Source organism: Festucalex cinctus, chromosome 3 (assembly GCF_051991245.1).
Source record: "Festucalex cinctus isolate MCC-2025b chromosome 3, RoL_Fcin_1.0, whole genome shotgun sequence".
NCBI lineage: Eukaryota > Metazoa > Chordata > Actinopteri > Syngnathiformes > Syngnathidae > Festucalex > Festucalex cinctus.
The window spans coordinates 21,134,862-21,158,646 of NC_135413.1; the positions used below are offsets into that span (position 1 = coordinate 21,134,862).

Here is a 23,785-nt window from a genome sequence, read left to right on the forward strand (position 1 = left end):
TTAAAGATTCTTGACATCACATAGCTCTTGACATCACATAACATCACAAAGCCTAAAACCAGTCGAGACTAGATGCTGGTTACATCAGTTCAAAACAGACACTTGTTACATCAGTACATAAAAGACACTTGATCTCACGGTCATGAACCCAAACTTAACAGGTCATGAACTCAAACTTAACCCTGGCGTGACCCTATGACAGCGTTGACCAGATCCAGTCCACGCATAAATCCTATACAGGATCTTGACAAACACATTTAGGGTCAACTTAAATTGCCATTTCTTTGTATTGTAGACTAGACACTTGTTTGTTGTGTGCTGGAAGCATAAGTAATCATCATCAGCACATGGCTCACAATATTGAATTTTTAAAGTCAGTGTTCTAAGGGATAAACATTGCTGCAGTGTAACATTTATTTCAACTGGCATCCTGCTGTACTCATCAGTGATTTGTCTCCCTTGTGTGGGCTTGAGTAGACAAAGTGAGGAGACAAGCATGACTGGACTCCTTTCTTTCCTGAGTGGAAAAGCATCTCAACAGGGCACACGATTGACCATATCAACCATGGGAGGGAGAGGGCCAATGTAGCACAGAGCAGGGGACCATTTTGGGCCACTTAACTATAATCAGTAAATGCACCTCGGTCGCAATTAGCGCGGGGCCAGCCACCCTGTAAGCGCTCGCTTAGCTCTCAGCTCTGTTTTATTGTGCTCCACGGGACTGCTGTAATGCAAATAGCACTTGTCGTACCCCAGCTTAACAACAATGGTGTCCACGTTTTGCATTAGTTTCAAACAAAACAACTCGTTTCAACAATTTAACCTTTTTATGAGAGTATACAATTCTCACAACTGCCTTGTGGTTGAAATGAAGAATCCGTATCTTTAAACCTTACCTGATTAGCTGCATTTGATGTGGTTGAGAGCACCTAAAAGCAAGTGCGATGACTGATTTGAGCTCATGGGTGCTTATGGACTATCATTTTTCTCAGAGACATTTTTGATTTGCATAATGACAGAGGTTACGATTGGCTGGCAAACGGTTCAGGGGTGTGCCTACTGCCCGAAGCCAGCTGGGATAGGCTCCAGCACCCCCGAGACCCTTATAAGGAGTAAGCAGTTGTGAAAATGGATGGATGGATGGATGGATGGATGGATGGATGGATGGATGGATGGATTTAAACATAACAGTGTGAAAGATTAGTCTTCCTAGACAATAAGTGTGTTATTTGTGAATAAAACTAGAATGAACACAGACCTCAACCAAACAAAAGTAACATAATTAATGGGTTCAAATGTTTATCAGTTAAGAAATATGAGAAGTGCTGATCATTTACAAAACGAGAAAGTGTCAAAGTATCATCGTTGGTGGAGGTAATTTGGAGAGATGTCCACTATTATTATTATTATTCCATAATTAATGTTACTGATCTATGTGAAAACACTGATCATGTGAAAGATTTCTGTGTGGTGTTTATATTTGTCAAAAGCTCACTATTACAGCATTCCAAGGGAATCACAATGTCCCATCACTGGTTAACTGTTTTCCAAGCAGGCTACTCATGTGGTCATTCATTGAGTAAAGTATTGTCCAACATATTATACGTGTCAATTGTCCTTATTTGGTCTAAAGCTCCGCCCACCTGGTCAATAGTGCCAGAAACACTTTGCATATTCTGGGTGAGAATCACAGCTTTAGCCTTTCTGTTTCGAGTTTGCGTGTCCTTATTGTGCTTGTGTATGTTTCAAGTCAAAAACATGCATGTTATCTTAGCAGAGCACTGTAAATTACATGTGATGTTTTTGAGTATGACTTGTCAACCTGTGATTGACAATGATCTGTCCAAGGTGCATCACAACATCAACAACATCTAAGTCAGCTGGGATAGGCTCGGAGTATGAAATGAATCGATGGAGAAAGACTGCACAATTAAAGAAATACTGTAGGCCTGCAGTTGTATAAATGTATAGACGAGAACTCGAGAAATAAAAGTGTTTATCCCCATTGAAATTCTCAACAGATTTGGAGGTCAAAGTACAGAGACAGAAATGGAGGCATAGAGCGAAGGACAGCCTCGAGAAAGAAAGGATGGGATGGAAAAAATAAATAAGCAGAGTGGCAAAAAAGGAGGACAGAAGTCGAGGGGTCACTAATGAAAGTTCCCTGCTGCTCTCTTTAGTTCCCGGAGCAGTGCGGCACACAACGCCAGGGACGATGGGTGTACTCAACGGACCATTTCGCCGCTTCTTTCCCTCACAAACACTTAGACTGAGAGGAGCACACTTGCAAATCACATCTCAATATGGGACGCCTTATCTGAAGCTTCAATGTCACCATGGCGACAGCTTGAACAGACTTTTTAGGCTCCTCCGGCCTCTGCATGGGTGTTATGTCAAGAACTTGGCATGAATATTGTGCCAAATAGGAGAAGAGAACAAGCCTCATAAAAATGTCCCATTTCTATACTTTCCATCAAAAAGGTCAAGCCACGATAAGAATAAGATTTGAGGTCGATTCTGGGTTTAAAAAGAAGGGAACATTTCGTGAGCCAAGACTCAAAGCAAATCATACTTTGCATTTTTTTTTTACCTGCCAGGGATAGAGAAACCCACAATGTACACAGCTGGTAACTGCAGATGAATAGCAATTTGGATATCTTTGTGTAACTGAGAGCTTCAGTGGAACCAAAGGCTCCAGCGGAACAAAGGACAGAGGAAGCCAGGGAGGAGCAGTGTGTGATCGGGTGTGAGGAAAAAGCAAGAGAGGTGAGGGAGTGGAATTATGAGGGGTGGTGGGGGCCGAACACACGCCGTTTGGGCCCACCTGGGCAAACAATAACCTCAGAGAGACCAGAGTGCGGCCCAAGCACGCAATTGTCAGTGGCGGTTGGCGGCCGCATCTTAACATCTCCATTCCAGTTCAGGTGTTGCAACTTTAACGAACAAAGGCTGCCGTAGCAACGGTTACCAACGGTTCCGTTTGAAAACCTGCCTGGTTTGTTTAATGAATTGATGCAATCCTTTAATTGGGTGTAAACAAAATGCAGATAAATAAGGTAGAGTATGTAAACCACTTACAAGGCCAATGGTGATGAACACAAATATTAGACTTTTAAATTAAATACTTCATCAAAAAAGCTTGCTGATACCCCTTGAACGATCTATGTCATGAATTGAGCATGGCCTCTATGTCTTTTGTACTATTCACAGCACTTCCAAGCAAACTCCACTTCACAGAAGTGAAATATGAGTGTAGGTGAGTGTACTATAAAATATTTCTTGCAATGTGTGCTCCAGTCGCGTTTGCTGTAAATCCTAAAATGAATCAGAGAAGCAGAGGCAGAAATGCCAACTATTCTCATCTGGCTAGGTGTAAAGGACAGCAGCGTCTTTGTTTGATGACATATAGATTTAGGCTGTAATGAAAGATGGTGTGTGGAATGTTACTGTGTTTCACGGGTGACGTAAGCTACAGTATGTTCACGGCGCAGTGGGATGACATATTCCCTGTGTTCAAGGACTGAGGCCAACCTGGCGCCGTAATAAACGAGTTCAAGTTATATCCTGGAGCTTTTGCAGCATATGTGCGAGTGCATTTCCAATACAATGCGTATGGGTCGATTAAGCAGGGCAATTATGGTCTGTGGACGGGAATACTGAAGTTGTGTGTAGTTGTACAGGACCATAAAGCTTTTATACTTTACAGAATTTCTGCTTTGTATTCTTTTTGTGGTCTTCTGTGGGTTGATATATAGCTTAATGCTCACTGGTGCCTCTCAGTTTGCCATAACAAGCTGAATTTGACAGATGATATGACACACGCATAATAAAACACTGGGATTAGTGCTCAAAAGTCAAAACCCTGGCACACAGAGACATGACATTACTTTGCATTTTTCTGTCTTCAAATGTGGCAATGTTGATTTTAGCAATAACAGAGGAATTTCCCCTCAAGTCTGCTGCTTGGCTGCTTCTCTGCATGGTTATTTCAAAAGGAAGACATTTACTCACCATAAAGCACCCTTTGACCTATTCAGAATACTAACCTGTTTAATATTTAACCAGAATCCAACACAAGAGTAATTATTTTTCCAAACAAATTACGTCTCCAGCCGAAAACCGACTTATTCCAATTTCCCATACACCTCAGCGATACGTCCTCTGTCACTCGGCGCTATTAGTCATATTAAATTATTTATCAAGCCAATGCAAGATAGGATTTGCTTCAGAGCCATTTTATGAATGGTTCTTCTCCAACACTCTCAAGGCAGCCTGTACTATCCCAGAAAAGCAATTTATATGAAAAGCTGCTTTGGCATGAGACTACACGTTTGCAGTTCACCAGGTAAAAAATAACAGACAAAAAACAACAATAACAAAAAAAAAACAAATAAAAAATAAAAGACTATGTTTATGTACTGTACTTGTATATCTTTAATGACAAAAGATAGATTTCATTTAGTTTTATTGCCATCTTGACTACAAATAAAATAAACTCTTACAGTACAATGCGTCTTCATGCTTCAAAGCTGAGTGCCATAATTGTCAGGCACATTTTCAGGCTTGATGAGTGTTGCTGAAAATAGCCCACGCTGCATAAGAGTAGAGCCTCGTTCAATTCTGTCGCTGACAATGGAAGGTGCAACGTTTTTAGAGAGGGTGACAACAGCCACCCTCGATTTGAGCTGTGGGCTGCACTACAGCGTCTTATCAAATGAGCATATGGTATTTAAAAGCACTAGAGAGGTGGGACATAAAAAGGAACCATGAAAGCATGTTATTGTGATGGGGTAAGAAGGTGTTTAAACAAAACACACAGCAACGGAGGGGAGGATGTCATTAAAGCTTCATTTTGCCTCATGCATTTTGCACTCCAGTTTGCTGAAAACTATATTTGTGTTTATCTGTGTTGTGCTGTAAAGCGCTGAGTACTGCTACATGCTGCTGCCATTCATGCAGATGGTGCGGGTCAATTCTGGGCCAGCATCCAGTGCCCAGTCAATGCCAGTCCTGGGTAAGGATATGGGTGGGACTGTGTCAGGAAGGGCATCCAACGAAAAAAAAAAATACATATACATAAAGCGAAAGTCGCTACAAGGTTGTTGTGCTGAAAGTTAATTTGACGTTGTGCAGATCTGTGTATGAATGAACACTTATTAGGCTCCAACCGGCTAGGAAAAAAATACTGCTAGAGGTACAGTACAAAAATTAGGCTATAATATGTTAAAATAAAGTACGTCCGCCTCCCAGTTCTGAGGACTCGGGTTCGAGTCCAGGCTCCGGCCTTCCTGGGTGGAGTTTGCATGTTCTCCCCGTGCCCGCGTGGGTCTTCTCCGGGTACTCCGGTCTCCTCCCACATTCCAAAGACATGCATGGCAGGTTAATTGGGCGCTCCGAATTGTCCCTAGGTGTGCTTGTGAGTGTGGATGGTTGTCCGTCTCTGTGTGCCCTGCAATTGGCTGGCAACCAGTCCAGGCTGTCCCCCGTCTACTGCCCAAACCCAGCTGAGATAGGCTCCAGCACCCCCCGTGACCCTTGTGAGGAATAAGCGGTCAAGAAAATGGATGGATGGATGGATGGATGTTAAAATAGAACAAAACAAAACAAAACAGAGAGAGAGAGGGAGAGAGATTTAACTTTGTTTTCAAATCACTAAAATTGCAACACTTTTCCAAATATATTGTACTGTCTCTCTCCACACATGCAGTATTCTTTCAACTTTGTTTTTCAAAAAATAGCACATCTCTAAAATTTAAAAATTGTAATATGAAGATGTAATTACTACCGGCATTGTAAATATATAACGTTGGTCTCATACTTTTAATATACACAAACACAGACAGCATCCATGTAACCACTTTAAACAATCTGGCATTAGTGACTTGTTCTCTCTTCTCCACTCAGTCACGGTAAAATTCCTTTTTGTATCTTGAGAAAGCCTTCTCCCTCTTCTTTCCTGCATATTTTCCATCCAGATTGTTAAATATTCATGCAAGTGGATGAAGGTGGTGAAGGTGGGAAGAGAAGAGAAGCAAAAGAGTAGGCACAGTACGGGGGGGATACCGGTACCCCATTTCTGGAGGCTCCCTTAATACGTATGGCGGCTATCCTGGTATGGCGGCGAGAGGGTCAGCAGGACGCCTAATGATTTATTTAGACCCGAGGGCGCTAGTGCCAGTCAGCAATTGATGACAGCCAACCCACCTACGCTTGATTCCAAAGAAACACAAATGCATCAAACGTGCAACCTCCGCTGTGAAACATTTTACCCAACCAATCAGTCTTAAAACAAAAAGAAATTGCAATGTGTGTTTTTGTGGCTAGACATTTTCAATGTGCATTTTTTTATTCACAGAATGGCATCAAGTCTGTTCCGACACCAGTAAAGCTGAACGAGGTCACACTGGTGTGCCCGCACCGCAAATGCTGAGGTGAGCCAATCAATACAGCGCAGGGCGACTGCAGCCTCCCGTGGGCGGCTCGCAGAGTTTTATCAAGGCGCCTTAATTTCCTTCAGCCTAATGACCTGGGGAATGTATGGAAATTGAACTGGGAGGGAGAACAAAGACGAGTAGCGTGATGGAACAATGTGGTGAAACTCACCGACCTCTGGTACAGTACAAATAAAGTATATCTATAGTACACTATTTATACAGTAGGATCAACATATTGGCGTGTACTCTATTGATAGTCATTTTCTCTCCACTGGAGCAAATGTTTCATTATTTGGTTTGAATGACTGCCAGAAGCCGACAACTGTGTACGTTCTGTTTCATATGCTTTACTACCGTTAGGTTAATTAGCCTAGCTGCTACATGTCTCCTGCTTGGTGGTTGCTCTGTGGAGACACGTGCAATAGCTGCCCAGAGGCACATTACAAATGAAAGAGGTTATTAAGATTCTGTCATGCATACTAAGGTGTTGCGAGTGTCATGAAGAAAGCAGAGCGGTGAATACAGCAAGCCTTAATGATCATTTTAGTGGTCTGGAGGTTGGATGCAAGTGAGTGGCCTACTCGAGCCAGGAGATGCACCTGTTTGTCTTATGTTACAATGTGTAGGTGAGATTAAATAGAAAGTGGAGATTAATTTGCAGACCCTATTGGGGAGAGTGCGCGGGCATGACTAGCAGGTGGGGCACAAGTGATTGAATTATGAATTCGACAAAAGAAGAAACACACACAAAAAAAACGTAGAATAAACTGTTACTGTGCAAAATATTAGCTTTACAATATGATCTATGTGTCTCCACTAGTCTTAAAACAGCATTCTGTCTAATATTACGTTTTTGAAATATGAATTAAGCAGCAAAATTTATTATTTTTTTAATCCATTTGAGGTGGCGGCCATTTTGCCGCTCGGCATCAACTGAACATATCACAGTTACTCAAGGCTCAGGTATCAACCAATCACAGCTCACCTGTTTTCTGAGTTTGGTCATGTGACATTTGTAAGCCGAGCTGTGATTGGACATTACTTGAGCCGTGAGCAACTGTGATGTTGTTTTCAATGGACGGCAAATGGCAAAATGGCTGCCACTTCAAATGGATAAAAAAATGGGTGGATTTTGCTGCTTAATTCATATGCCACAAACACAACGCCGTGTTAAGACAACATAATGTAAAGAAAATATTTGGGTTGCCATCCTATTTAAGGCAGCTTCATACATATATAGTGGTACCTCTAATTATGAACATCCCTTCATACGAAATTTTCAAGTTACGAAACTCCTCAACAGGAAAATATTGCCTCTTGTTACGAAAGAAGTTTCAGAATACAAAAGGTAAAAATACAGTATGGGCTGCTACTCGCAGCTCCCAGAGTTTCCTGAACGCAACATACTTACAGCTGCTCTGCCATTGGCTATTACTTTAGCATACCGCATGTGTCTGTGTGTGTAAAATAGATAGATAATAGATGTATCTATGTAGTGTCCGCATCATTCGCCCCTCGGACCATGAGGTGTTCAGATAGTTTTACGTAAATGTATCCACTAACGGCGGACACATTTGTGCAAAAATTCATACAATTGGTGATTGATAAAGGCTATAGTTGCACAGTAAGTTTTTAATTGCGATGAGACGGGACTTTTTTGGAAAAAGATGCCTCGCCATACCGGAAGTTTCCATGAAGTTTCGGAATTTGTTGAAAAGAATCACCCAGAAAAAGTGTTCACCAGTCGGGCGATCGCTCACTATGATGATGTTTGCCTTGGACATTTTCGAAGGATTGTTTAAAAAAAAAAAAAAAAAACAGCAAACATCCTTGGATCCGTTCTTTACAAAACACCAGGCAAAAAAACACTTCTGAGAACATGAACCAAAGAGGGCAAAAAACGATGAAGACAGCACTTAAAAAGGTAAATGACCATCATTTTTATTCTTTATTCTTTGTTTTTTACATTATGCACAACTCTCATTTATTGTGCAATAATCTAATTGTAACATGTATTTGTTATATGTTTTGATGCATTTTTATACTTTATGAAACATTTATGTCTGAATTTTGGGAGGCTTGGAACGGATTAGGGCATTTACATGTAAATTGCTGTTTGTTTTCTGATTTTTTTCATTATACGACGACGGGTCTGGAATGGATTAAATTCATAAGTCGAGGTACAACTGTATATTAAAAAAAACAAAAACAGGTTTGTGGTAATAGACATTTTAATAAAATATTTTCAACACTTTAGATTGGTTGATAATATATTCGTAAAACGGACACCCACAAATGTGGACTGACCAAAACTATAGAGTTCTGAAAAAAATATGACCAATTGTGACTTATGAGCTTTTGGTCCAACACTAGCAATAAGCAACAACTGGTTGGCCCGCAGCCCTCTATGCTCATGAGTGAGAAATCTTAAGTTACTGTACAAAAAAATAATTAATTAATACAATTACAGCAGATCAAAGGCGCTCAAGTCAACAAGAGAGTGCAAGCGCATGCAAAAGCAACCATCTAGCCATGCTAAACCAAATGAAAGCTCATTTGCATAAGTATTAACGTGTCATTTACTTGACGGGAAAGGGAGCATACTTCCATGTATGGGAAATGATCGCAAAACGACGACCTCCCACACACCTGCGCTTTAATCGCTCCGCTGTCTCCTCCCACTTCACCTTCCAAAGAGTACTTTCATAAACAAAACTGCGGTTTTGAACAGCATCACTGCCTCCCTGCACCTTTCTTACTTCATCTGTAGCGGTCCCATCTTGATGCTTAACTAGCTTTGGGCACATGTACACATCAATAGACGCTTCGCAGAGCAATGACTAACATGCAGCCTCCTGCATTAAGATGCTTCTCGACGCTTCTTCACGTGTGGCAGAGTCAGTGTGGTGGAAAGCCTGCTTTGTCTGTCGAGCATCAGCCTCACTCGTCTTTGTCAGCACAGAACAGTGTTAATTTTCACAAGAAATATTAATTTAGTTTTAGTTATAGCCTTTTGACATAGTTTAGTCATAATTTAGTCATCTGATTGTATTTTAGTTTTAATCCAATTTTAGTCGATGAAAATAAAGACCAATTTTAGTCGCTGAAAAAAAGACCAATTTTAGTTGACTAAATTGACAGTTTAGTCTAGGGGTGTTAAAAAAAATCGATTCGGCGATATATCGCGATACTACATCGCGCGATTCTCGAATCGATTCAATAATAGGCAAAATCGATTTTTTTTTTGATTTTTTTTTATTTATTTTTTTTTTTTTTTTTTTTTTTAGGATTCACACCTTAAGCATGGAAGAATGTTATATGAACGGAACATTAAGCCTTAATATTTTATTTCAATGCTTTTCAAACATGAAACAAATTACAACCTCTATAAGACTGAAATTTCAGATAAATAAATAATACATTTTCATATAAATCTTACACTCTACAAGCTTACTGATTAGTATTTTCTAAATTTGAATGAAAAAAATCGCAACAATCGACTTATAAATTCGTATCGGGATTAATCGGTATCGAATCGAATCGTGACCTGTGAATCGTGATACGAATCGAATCGTCAGGTACTAGGCAATTCACACCCCTAATATATATATATATATATATATATATATATATATATATATATATATATATATATATATATATATATATATATATATATATATATATATATATATATATATATATATATTAAGGGTGTTAAAAAAATCGATTCGGCGATATATCGCGATACTACATCGCGCGATTCTCGAATCGATTCAATAATCGGCAGAATCGATTTTTTTATTTATTATTATTATTATTATTATTTTTTTTTTTTTTTTTTTTTTTTTTTTTAGGATTCACACCTTGAGCATGGAAGAATGTTATATGAACGGCACATTAAGCCTTAATATTTTTATTTTAATGCTGTTCAAACATGAAACAGATTACAACCTCTATAAGACTGAAATTTCAGATAAATAAATAATACATTTTCATATAAATCTTACACTCTACAAGCTTACTGATTAGTATTTTCTAAATATGAATGAAAAAAAATCAATCAAACAATCGACTTATAAATTCGTATCGGGATTAATCGGTATCGAATCGTGACCATTCGTATCGGGATTAATCGGTATCGAATCGAATCGTGACCTGTGAATCGTGATACGAATCGAATCGCCAGGTACTAGGCAATTCACACCCCTAGTTTAGTCAATTTCCTTCAGCATACATTTCAAGTTTTATACACAAAATTATAACACACCTATTTGTAACTGTAGTGTCTTTATTTACTGCTTCAACGAAACTTGTTGAACTGACAATAACATAACTTAGTTTTCACCTAAATAAAAAAAGGGCATAATTGCTTGAGTTTAATCTTACAGCTGCACAATGAATGTTAACATTTTTGAACATTAAATAAAGTGCAGTGAACACTGAAAAGTTTCTGACCCGCGTTTCATTCCTTCTGATTGGATTGTGTGAATTTTTGTCACTATGTTGTTTTCATTTTCGTTTTAGTCATTGACAAAATTGTCAGTTAATTTTAGTTATCGTTATAGTCTCAATGAATGGATTCTATTTTAGTTTTTGTTTAATTTTAATCTGTAAAAACATTTTCGTGACAAAATTATGACAAGAATTTTCACTGGCAGAGTATTGCAAATATATGAGAAATACACAATTTAATCATGAGCACAGAATGTGGTGGTCTATTGTGTTAAATGGCAGCTCGAGATTGTGCCTAAAGAAAATTTTTAATAATGCAAATTTGATGTGTATTTTGGCGTGTTTTTACTGTAGAAAAAACCCCCACTGTATTATAAAAATCATAAAACATAAGCATAATAAATTATTTAATTTTGCTGTAATAGGTGCAGGTAAAGTAAAGAAATAAAATGTTTTTATAAAGTGTAATTAATGTACATACTGTAGTACTCGTGTGTTGAATGTGTGTCTTTGGGGACACAGCCTCATGAGTTACGTCAGCATTGGGAGTCAGGTTGGCGTCATCCTGTATGTGTGCGCTTGACTGTTTGCCTTGTTCAATATATGGCTGAAATGGCAACTGTGGCTTTGCTGGTCCACATGCGAGTGGATTACACTATCTTAATTGTTCTTTTTTTTTTTTTTTTTTGGTTCACTTTAATTAAGAGGCTGCATATCTGCTACTTATTCAAATTCGGCTCACAACACTGTTTAAAGACTATACCTGTTTTTTTGTTATACTTTTGAGGCATATTTGTCCATTAAAAATGGTTCAAGGATTCAACTGAATATAGATGGAGAGCACAATTGACAATGATCACTTGGTGATGGCAATTGTTACATTCTTTACAATGGGCCAACTTGTTTACATTTCATTTCATTTCAAACTTATGTCACACACTGCATGTGTATGTACCCACATGTGCATCATAAAACTGTACCAAGGTACAAAAATTTTGTTTACAGATATAGTTATATAATTATGAGTTGCCTTATTAGATCAAATTTCTGTGTTTGGCAGCAGTCAAGAACATGACTGAGTGAGTGATTATCACCACCAAGAATAATCAAAGGCATACACTTGCTCCATAGTAAATGTTTGTTTTGGGATGAATGTAATGTTACCTGTCTGATGCCTTGACAATTTCCTGTTACTCGCCTACACTCAGCAAAACTGCTGACATCAGCTTGTGAGGATTATCTGGAATAATTGCCTTGAAAGCACCACATTCATTTGCAAAATTAATTCCTAGCAAAAGATGTCGGGTCCCTGGTGGAAATCATGGCGACGGATTTCTGAAAAGGTAAAATCTGAGATAAAAGCACAGTAACAAAGCACATCACTGCCACTGACTGACTAAATATGTCTCCCTTCCGTCATCTCCTTCACTTTCCTCACTGCATGTCTCACTGTGTTCCACCCATCTCAAGGACGTTTTCCTGATGAGGTGTATCGGACAGATACAACTGAGACAAGAGAATAATCCGTTTATATGGAGAGGTGTGATCTTGATGAGAAGGTTTGCCTGTTACATCATCAGCTATAAGCAGACAGAGGACAAGAGGTGCATATAGGAGCAGGTTTGGGTAGTCAGGATTGAAGTAGCCAAGACATTAAACCCCCTATATTTTCCCTCACCAAAACAATTTACATATTCCTCAGACTACATCAATAATAAAAATAAACATATTGTTAAATCAATATATTTCTGTCAATCAAAACTGATGATGATTTCACTAGATTGTGTAGTTCCCTAATGAATTGGCTGAAGCAAATGCAAACCGGCACGTAATATTGCACTTTCATCATCCCCACAACCATGTATTCATGAGGCACTGAAGCAAACAAAACTGAAACCGGAAGAACCCTGAGAGCTGCACTTGTAAATAGCAAGCTTGAATTCTGCTTTTTTTTTATTTGCATAAGTCAACGATGTGGAAAATCCATAACTCATTTGCAAAAGGCTCCTTTAGTGTGTACATGAGCATGAACATAAACAAGCACACTATGTATGACACAAACATCTGTGACTGACGGGTATAAAAAAACTCAGCAAATGAATGTAAAGAAAATAAAGTCAAAACAGCTCTGTGGGTGTAACTATCTATAACGGGCTTGAATGTAATATTACTTCTCTCTCAACTATGAGACAATTGAAAGTGGAGGAAAATGCAAATATTTTGCGCCCACAATTCCACAATACCATTATCTCACACTCATGCAAGTTCACCTCATCAATCCAAAACAGCATTTGGCAGAGAGGAAAAAAAACAAAAATAAAACATCAGCCCACAACGGCATATTTAATTCCACTGGGCTTAAAAAGATGAAAGAGTAGTTTTGGCTAATGTGTGGGAAATAAAGTAACACAAAAGCGGTCGAGGCTGAGCTGCCAAATGACAGCCGTGTGTAGTCAGTAACCTTAAGGGAACAAACCACACAATGCACCAGCAACCATCCTGTTATCTTTTCATCTGAAGCCATCAAAGACAGTTTAACGCTCTCATCTGAACCTTTGAACACCCTGTGGAATGTGTACCCGCAGCCAGAGTGTGTTTGTTGCCTCAACTTCACGTGATCAACTGACCATCTCCCATGAGCTCACTTCTGAACTAAAGACTCGCCTCTGTCATCAGAATAAATCAGACGCTGCAGTTTTGGACATGTGGTGCTAGTGTTATATAAAGTCGAGGGCCTTTATTAAAGAGCGTCTAAGGAATACACAAATTAAGCGTGTATTCACATCGTATCAGGGTCGCAGAGTCCTTCATCTGGTGTCTAATTTTTGGGTTTTCCTCCCCTTCTGCTGCTTTCCAAAGAGGAAATGAAAGGATGAGCTTGCTACTCTGCTACTTTCATCACTCCCCCACAAAACAAACAAAACATGTTATGGCCTCATTATTGACCTGCAGTACTGCTGAGCAACAACAGATAACTGGTAGGAAAGTTTACTTCAAGATGTGTACATGTGTTGTGTCGCTGAACGATTGTACCTGCAGTCTGACATGGAATTGAACTACATGTGATTTATTCTTATATGTGTAGTATTTTAGCTTGTTAGTACTGGACTTTTTCCAGTGGAAGTGAAGTATGAAGAAAGCCATTTCCAGACAAGGCATAATGACAAACAATAATGAATCAGCAACGGAGGGTGATAAATGCGGACTGCTAATGGAGGTGCATTGAGTAGAGCAAAGACTTCCAACCAGTATGCTGTGACATAGTGTGTCGTGGCAGCTCATCAGGTGTGCTGTGAGAAATTATCCAAGTTCACTTCACGGGTCTGAACATTATTTAACAACAAATAATATATTTTTGTTCACCTATCTAGCTATGTCGGCGAAAATGTGATGCTCTACCACAATGAGGCAGTCAACCTGTGTATTTTGAGACATTCGGTGTTGATCAGTGAGAGACAGTTATACTCAGTGCCTTCACATATGGTGACCATACTTTGATTTAAAAAAAAAAAGAGACACTTGGCCCAGCCTCGAGAAACTTAAATGATACTCAAAGTTTTCTCAACAATGCCATAGAATGTAACTATTTTAACGTATGCCTCCTCTGTATGGACAGAAAATGAAACAAAACAAAAAAAAGCTCTTACTTGACAAATGCCCAGCCTTTTTTTGCACCAAGATCGACTTTTCAAGCTGTCAACCTCCCACGATATGGGGTATGGGATCAAACCCACACCATGATCATGGTTCTGGTTTGGGAGCACAGATCATACCAATACTCTCTCTGAACAGCTCAGCGCCTCATTTGGACTTGTATGACTCCAACAACAGTGGTAAAAGGCAGGCAAATCAACAGGATGACCTAGTGCTTGTATTCTTATTATATTGCATTATATTACTTTCATATTCCATCCAATTTCAGCAGCAAACAGTTTTCTCTGGCACTCATTTACTAATAAAACATTCGTCTGATAGACAGGTCAGATACATCACAGTAGCACACCGCTTGCCATTTGTCAATCAATGAAATTCAGCACATGTTAATCGGTCCTGTGAAAAACAATAAAAAACTCACATTTTCCATGACTACATATGTAAACCTTATAAACCCAGACATGTCTGGGCAAAAGAGGATGTTTGGTCACCCTACCTTCACTCAATAAAGGTTTACAAACACTGGATCAGAGACCAGGTCTTGTCAGAAATCTAACGACTTAAACTAAAAACAATGTTTGCAAAGGAAAAACGGTCAAGCAACTGAAAGACACTTCAGTTGCACAAATGTGTATCATGTACAAAAGAAAGGTAAATAAATACACCGACCGTTACTCAATATAATGAGCACTATCTTGACAGTTAGAGAGCAACCACCTGACATGTGCCTGTGGTTATGTGGTTTGAGTTGGCATAATCATAAAATACATGAGGAATACTGTCGCGCTGACACACCTGTTATTTCCTTTGCCTCAGCTCCAACACCAGGTCGGGTCCCCGAGCACAGCTCAAGTGTCTCTTTGTGTGAACATTAAGACTGTTTGATTCCTGGACGCTACCTCAACTTGAACCAAAATATTATTTTTTTTTTTTTTGCTTTGGATAAAAGGCCTGTATGAGAGGTACAAGAAAGAAAGATCTTCCAGGGAGTCATCTGGTTCTAATGCAGGGCCCGCTGGTGTGGATTACAGGCACATATTACAGGAGAACTTGGGCTGACCCCTTCATCTTTATCTCAGGGGAAATGGGAGCCCTCCGTGGTGATGGGGCTGAAGGTCCAGGGGGAAACCAGGCAGTTGGAAGCAGTGCACTAGACCCCTGGGCAGGCTCCATGATTGGCGCCTTCTTTAATGAGAGTGGATCTCAGCGTAGAATCTTAACCTGACTGTCAAGCAGATGTATTTTCCTTAACAACATCTACAGTATTGAAAATGATTCATCACATTTTTCTTTTTGACATAAATTGCTCAATTTTAACCCAGAGTATGCGTGTGTACGGATAGACACACATCATGTGTAATCATTGCGCGTCTACATCCCCATCCCACAATGAAAGAGATTAGCAATTCCAAAAACAAAAGCACAATGAGGGATCTTGAGGACTTCAGCTGCAACAAATGAATAGCCCCCCAAAAATCTGCTTTGCTTTGAAACCGCTGCCATCAACGCAAGAAGAATTCAAACAAGACTCAGAAATACAACCAGTGCGCCAATAAAAGGATCAGCAACAAAGTGACGAACATGAATATAATGTTTACATTCTTGAATGTCCAAACTCATACCTGTAGTATCTGGACTGTAGATAAGTTGAGCAGACAGCTTTGGAGACGTGGCTGGCTGAGCCAAAGTCAATGACTTTGACTCTGTAGGGCTGCCGAGATGGATCTACAAGCATGATGTTTTCCGGCTTCAGATCAGCGTGGATCAGACCGAGACTCTTCAGCTTCATCAGCGCCGTAGCCACCTGCTGCAGGACGGGTCTGATGTATTTAAGCGGCAGTGGGCTGAACTTGTTCTGCTTCAGGAAGTCGTACAGGTTCTGCTCCAGCATCTCAAACACCAGGCACGTGTGGTTCTTATGCTGGAAGCACTCGTAGGCCCTCACAAAGTTGAAATCGTCGGCGCTCTCCGTGCTCAGACGCGCCAGGATGCTGACCTCGATCTGACCCTGCCTTGCGTACGACGGGTGGTTTTTTAGGATCTTGATGGCCACGATCTCGTTGGTGCCCCTCTTCCAGCACTTAACCACCTGTCCGAACGTTCCTCGTCCCAAGAATTCCAGCACTTCGTACGTGTTGGTCATGGAGCAGAGCACCTCATGCTGCACCAGCTGGTAGTCGCCCTCATTGTTGGAGCCGCTGTTCTTGGACGTGGCCGTGGAGGCGGCGGTGGCCACCGTAGCCACCGTGGCGCCACTGGCTGCTCCGTTCTGGATCATCAGTGGACCGTGCTCCTCGATGATCTGCACACTGCTGTTGTTGTCGAGCTCCTCGCTCTTGCGTTTAAGCCCACATCGCTGGTAGGTGTCCAGGAGACTGACGGTGCTGCGGCGAGTCAGATTGTGAACCCCAAGGCCGCCGCCGCCACCCCCTCCGCTGCCGTTACTGCCTCCACCTCCGCTGCCCAGTAAAGAGCCTACGCCCCCCGAAGTGCTACTAGCTGACGCGACCACGATGTGGCCCGCACTTGCTGGGAAGATGAGCGCCTGCTCGAACGGCAAGGTGGAGCTGGCTACCTGCAGGGCGCTGTTAAATCCGAGGGGGCCGCTCACGGCCGACACGTTCTTGCTGCTGTTGTGGCTGTAGACTTTGCTGTGTGTGCCGTACCCTGTCATATCCCAGTTGCAACTCTGCTCCACCTTCAGTTTCTTCACGCTAAAGAAGGCACTTGACTGAAGAGTGTGAGGGGAGAACACTTGCACTTGCGAGGCCATACCTGTGACAAGAGGGCAAAAAGAGGGGAGGGGCAAAGAAGGAAAATGAGATGTTAAGAATTTCAGAGTCAATGAAACATGAGTGGTAGCTTGAAGCTTTAAATAAAGACAGCTTAGGTCAGAGCAGGTCATTAAAACACCAAGCGTATACTGTATGTCGACGCATCAACGTGTTAACATCATTAACATGCTAAAGAAAAACATCATCTTCTACCACGTGATTAAACAGTTTATAGTACTTCTAGAAAATAAAAAGTGAAAATATACTTTTATGGTAACGTAGACAAGAAGGTTAAGATGTGCGTTAATTGCGAAAAGTCATTTCGATGAAGTGGGGAATAAAAGAGGACTTCAAACAAAAGAACCTTGAAAAGGACACACAACAGAGACACAAAAATGTACAGTACATACAAACAAGGCAACAAAAAAGTCCCAAGGAATGATTGCAATTTCCTTCTTCACCGCGCAAGCCTGCTGCTGCATTTATTGGGACACAATAACTCACTTTGGGGGAAAGACATTTTTGTTCAGAAAGCTATAAGAGCAGCAGAAGGGAACTGAACTCTATCTCAACCACAGATCCTGAAGACAACAACACAAAAGCAAAACTGCACAAGTGTGCACTTAACTCTTGGGAACAAGATGCCTTAGAGTAAGCAAAAGCCTCTCCAAGCAAACAACTGCCCAAAAATAGTCACTTCTTTATCTCCCTCCTTAGCAAACAGGCTTGTTTGTGGCATTGAAATGATTATCACAGCACTGAGAAGATTATATGCAGCTTGGAGTTTTGCTCTTTCCAGTCTGCTATATACTGTATAGATGGACTGAGCTCTAAACAAAGTAAGAGCTTCCACCTGGTCATAATTAGGTTTTGGTGCTGATGAACTGATGCCTGATGGTAACTCTTTATAGGCAAGGAACCATACTTGGTGACTACACTTAAGTTTAGCCCATCCACATCACACAGGCAGTTGAATATTTTTGCTACTCCAATGATGAATGGAAAGGGTAAGACTCAGTTAAAAAGTAGACAAGATGAACGCCATAGCGCTAGTTCTAATAATGACAATTTTTTCATTCTGTGTATGCCAATCAACAAGGTTACGGTAAATGTGCATTTGTTACATTGGCATTTTTCCCACTTGCTGTAAAGCTTATACAAAAACATGAGCTGTGTCCAGGCAGGTCCACCAAATTGCCAATTACTAAAGAGCTGTAGCTAAGTCTGCGGTCTTTGGGATGGCGCTCTGGTTACCAGATTGTGTCCCCTGAACTTCAAGGTGTTCTTAAGCAAGAGTCCAAATCTCATACTGTTCGGTATTGCAGCCCCCTCCCTCTAACATTTCCCTATTAGTGCATGTCCATGGCATCCAGTTATGTCTGAGTATATTTCTATCCAATGTAAATGGATCACATATAAAAACTGAATTTCCATCCAGAAGGACTAAAGGTTGTTTTGCCTCTTTTTCCTCATCATCTGAAAGTTATAACGTACATTCTTATGATGTTAGGGGAAAGCATGCATATTTATGGGATCTATTATGTGGACAGGAAGCAGAGGGCACGGATAAATGCCTTGTCAGTGAGTGGTAATCATGATTCGCTTTGTAAAAAAAAAAGAAAACTCAGCCCTCTATTAAAATGTAAATTCCTTGATTTGTATTTAAAGAAATTTTCCTGTCCCATTTTTGTCTCCCCTCTGGCTTTGCTCGGACATTGCTGCTATCGTTACACTCATCTTGTCTTAGTCCTAATGCTGTAGGATTGGTGCCGTCGTGCACATTAGAGGGTTTACAGTAAGCCCGACAAGTGTTACAGCTCATGTAGCACCTTCCGTGTGTCCTACATTACATATTAAAGCTTGTTATATTAATGTCTGCGCATGATCATCAGGATGTACTTTTTGTTCCACCTAACACTGAACAGTCTGCAGGTATGGATTGTCCAGAGAGGTAATGAAGAACGTCCATGAGGCTATTAGGGCCAAGGCTCTCTGCTAATCACATAAGCTCGGAAGGCCAGATGTCACTTCTTGGATTACCAATTCCTGTGCCTGTACTTTTCTCTAAATATAATTTGAATGATGGGTTGCGTCACTGAGTGGCGTCAACAGAGTGTGACTGAAAGCCAGACAGGATAATCACAAGCACTAAGATGGATGGATGAACACAGAGATAGCCCAGGTCTCATTCTTGAAAATTCCAGCACATCAACCCGAGTAATGATGGAAATGTTTGGACTCTAAAGGGGCCCTGATCTCAGTCACTCAGATGCTACGCTGTGGTCAAAGAGTTCACTTGATATTGGCTGCATGGTGCAATGAACTGAAGGCCACACGTGTTCCCTCAAACTGGTTAAGCTCCGGAATTAGAAGTAGATGTTTAGAAATGCACACCAAAACAGGCCTCCCTTGTTATGAATCTGTGTCCAGCTCCTTTTTTTTCATGAGTGTAAAAGTACAAACAAAAGTGCAGTCTTGAGGCCTGTGTTGCACGAATAATTAAATGAACCAATAGTGAGAGGTCAAATGGCTGGAATGTTATCTCATGACAACACACACACAAGCAACAATGTGACTAATTATATGTCAATGGCTAAGCACAGTTCCCGAGCCTCGTGAAAAGTTCAGACACATTTTGGAATTGAAACCATAATGCTGTCAGAAGTAACCTTTGCTTAAAATGTGTTATTTGAGTTATTGAACTTCTAACTTGTAAGACTGTAAAGGCCCTTTGCTACACATTGACAGAGTTTAAATGCCTTCAGGAGTCACCATTTTCCTTTGAGCATACCTAAATGAACAGACTGCAATTAAGGATTCCTGAGACTCATTTTTCCACTGTTCTGAGGCAGCCTGTTGAAATGGTAATAGTCAATGTTTTCAGAAAGATTACGTCTCTGTCAGGGGGTTGTTAATCTTCTTTTTAGGAGGATCAGGGCTACATACCATGTGAGGGACGGCCTGAATACGAGGGAAGGAGATCAGAATGTGAAGTGGCCCTGACATTTTATCCTGTGACCTGCTTCTGTTCGCACGCTTTTATTAAATGTGTCATTTATACTCTAACTAACGAGGAACCATGAAAAAATACCAAACTCTACTACAAAGAGACCTTCTTTCACCAGCCCCAGGATTCGTGGGGAGTGTGCAAACCCGTTTTTCATCGGTTTATGGTTAAAATCCATTAAACAGGCCATTATTCATTGTAAATATGAGCCATGCTCAGCTTGCACCATACGTGCAAAGAGAGACAACAGCCGTCACCCAGGAGATTATACACATACAGCAGTCATGTAGAAATGCTGGCTGCATATATTTGGAGTATTTGTGAAGGCCGGTGCCTGTGTGGGGGAAGGAGAACTCATTAGTTAATCAAATGACGTCTTTAGACACTCTAGACCTGGGGTTGGCAACCTTAAACACTCAAAGAACCAATCAAAACAACAACAAACAAAAAAATAGGAAGCCACAAAACCCATTTGAAAATGGCTTAACACTGCATTTATCTTTGATTTTATTTTATTTATTTTTTTTATATAGCCTATGTACAAAAAAAAACAAAAAACTATAGTGTTTTGCATTTACGAAAACTGCTACGAGGAACACATTTTATTTCTGCATGTAATGAAAATATTTTGAAATCTGAGAAAAAGACACTTGACTGAAGCTTATTTTCAAACACATCAATTTCTATATGAGTCCTTGTATTCATAAAATTGAAGCGGCCTGACTGAAATTATCCACTTCCAGTGAACCCAAAAATGCCATCTTCTGTGTTTCGTCATCATATTATCACATGTGGAGCATGCAGTCATCTGTCAACTTGAATTGAAAAGGACTATTTTACTTCACAATGCAAAATATAGTGTTATTTGCAAAATAATAACCCATTGCAATATTTATTTGACTATTTGACCTGGTTTTTATGATTTTTGCTCCTGGACCTCAGTGCAGCATCAAGACAGCAGACATCCTCTCTTCATTTTCAAATATAATAGTAAGTCACCTGTAAGGCCTGAACATCTGAACAATGTATTTATTTATTTATTTTTAATAATTTAGGTAGGACAGATGTGTCCAAACCGTTTTGACAGAGGGCTATTATATATGTTATTAACTGTAGCATTTTATTCTTTAGTGATTTTAACTTTCTGTTACGGGTGACAAGGCAAATAATTTAGGATTGAAGGATTCTTCACGGTTTTGTGGTGGTCCGCAGCCCTGTAATCTGGTAGAATAGATCCGCCCCTGCCCTGAGCAGAAATGCGAAATCTGTAACAAGATTAAAATTGTTCAGTATTGACATGATGATATTAATTAATCATTAATGTGATATGTTTACAAATCAGACCTTGACACAGACACCAGAAAGTGGGCGGGATACATTTTTCCATCTTAAACAGAAACATTATTCATGAAACATTATATAGAGAAATGTTGTTACTACCGGTACTTTAGTTGAAAATTGTTTCTTTGCATATCTAAAGCTGCATAAGTTGAATTTAAAATGCATTTTTTGCTTATGCTGCAGGCATCAAATGGGCCTCGGGCCGAAGTTTGGACTCTCGCATCAAACATTCTTCCTCAGAAACTTTTCTTTTCTGGGAATTATCCAAATTTTGCCTTTCGAGAGTCTAAATTGTCTTTTTCACCACTTAATGACTAATAACAACTTTGGGGGTTCAAAAAGCTATCCGGAAATAAACTGAAGTACACTGTGGAGGAGCATATTGTCCATATATTGCAGTCGAGTCTTCCGATGAGGTGCTGAAGCCTGACACTGTGCAGGCCCTCACACTCACCCGTGGATACTATTGACCATCCCGTTTGCTTTTTTAGCCCTCTCATCTCTTGCTTATTTATAGAGCAATGCATCACACAGGCTTGCAGGAAGATTTTGACATATAGGCTGCGGCTCCGTCAGGCCTACAAGTTCCCTCATCGCTCTTAAAATCCACATAAAGGAGATGAGATCTCAGTAAAGGACATCCGGCAAGGCAATTATCCATGTTGTTGGACAAATGTACACGGCTCGTAAATCAGCTGACAGCTTGCAATAAATGTGACTCTTGGTCAACTCAAGGCTAAAATATGCCATGTGGCAAGGTTTTACAACAGCTGTACAGAAGACTCTCACCTCACTCACGGCGAGAAGTGCAAACACATACATGTATGGTGTAGCGTTTTAGGATGTCATCCCGATACATGTGGCAAGAAAAGGATGCTTTTGTGTGCGTGTTCCCATAAAACGCCTATTTTAAGGGAAAAGAAATTAGACTTGCTTATAATGCGAAGTCAGCCTCACCAGGCACGCGAGCAATGGTGGCAGAGCGGGTTGCTCTGCTTCAGCTGGATTTCTTGTTAATCAGATCACAAGTGTCGGAAGTGTACAAAGAACAACGCTCGGCTTTTCTCCCCTCAGAGCGAGAAAGAAATAAAGAATAAAGGAAAGAAAATGAAAGAAATGTATCATTTTAACAACGTGCATAAAAAACATTGGGTTGTTTATGTTTGTTTGTTTGTTTTGCTCATATCTCAGTGGACTGCTTCCTGGTTCATGAAGGATGACATAAAATGTTACGAACGGACAAAAGGGACTATACTATTTTTGGTCCTGGGTTCAGGGGGGAACAGCATTTCTGTCTATCCATTTAGTAAGCTACTTTCTGACTCATGGACAATGATGTAAGATGTGAGTAATGGTAGAAATGGAACTCTACTATTTGCATTCCGGGGTGGGTGGAATAGTTCCAATGTAACTAAAATGGCAACAACAAAATGAGTTGTGCTTGTATCCACATTTACACCAGAATGCATCATGCCAATTCACAAAGTTTCATAGAGATTGGTTGAGCATCTTTGCACCCAATAAAGGGTTATTTAAACAGTAGCTCCCTCTTTTTACAGTTTTGGTTATTGCCTGCTGGGTATCGATTCAGATTTCCAAAATCGATTCAATTCGATTCAGAAGGGCCCGATTCGATTTATTTGATGGAAAAACACTCTCAAAGTCGACGCTAACTTCCCGTTAGCATTTGCTAACCTCCTGTTAGCGCTAGGCTAGCGATGTTTTGAAAACTAGCGTGTTTTGTATTTAAATATACAGTGGATGTCATTCTTAACGTTGTGTATTTAGTTTGACAGTTAACTCCAACTGCGGTGTCATTCAACAGCTTAAACAACGCTTCGGGACAACAGAATAACATACGCTACACACTTGCTAGCTGCTAATGCTACGCAAGCAAAATTGTACATTCAGGGTACTTTCACAGCGTCGGAAACTTCGGTTTCTTCAATAAACATTTGTAGGAGGAAATAATTGGCCATTTAGTTCAACTGGCCGATGTTTGAAGGCCGATAATCGGCCAATTATAATCAGAGGCCGATGAATCGGTCAGGCCCTATTTGGCACATTAATTTACGGGGGGGAAAGGTATTATGAATCGATATTGGGCTCTGAAAAGGAAT

General features: G+C 40.3%; 1 protein-coding gene across 4 annotated transcripts in view; it reads right to left on the reverse strand.

Moving 5' to 3' along the window:
- Positions 1-23,785, reverse strand: part of hipk2 (homeodomain interacting protein kinase 2) — an 89,997-nt gene that overhangs the window by 50,652 nt on the left and 15,560 nt on the right. For all 4 annotated transcript variants that reach the window (XM_077516585.1, XM_077516584.1, XM_077516583.1 and 1 more), the window contains exon 2: positions 16,166-17,318. In XM_077516585.1, coding sequence (XP_077372711.1) covers positions 16,166-17,318 — 1,153 coding nt within the window. The remainder of the gene's footprint in view (positions 1-16,165; positions 17,319-23,785) is intronic.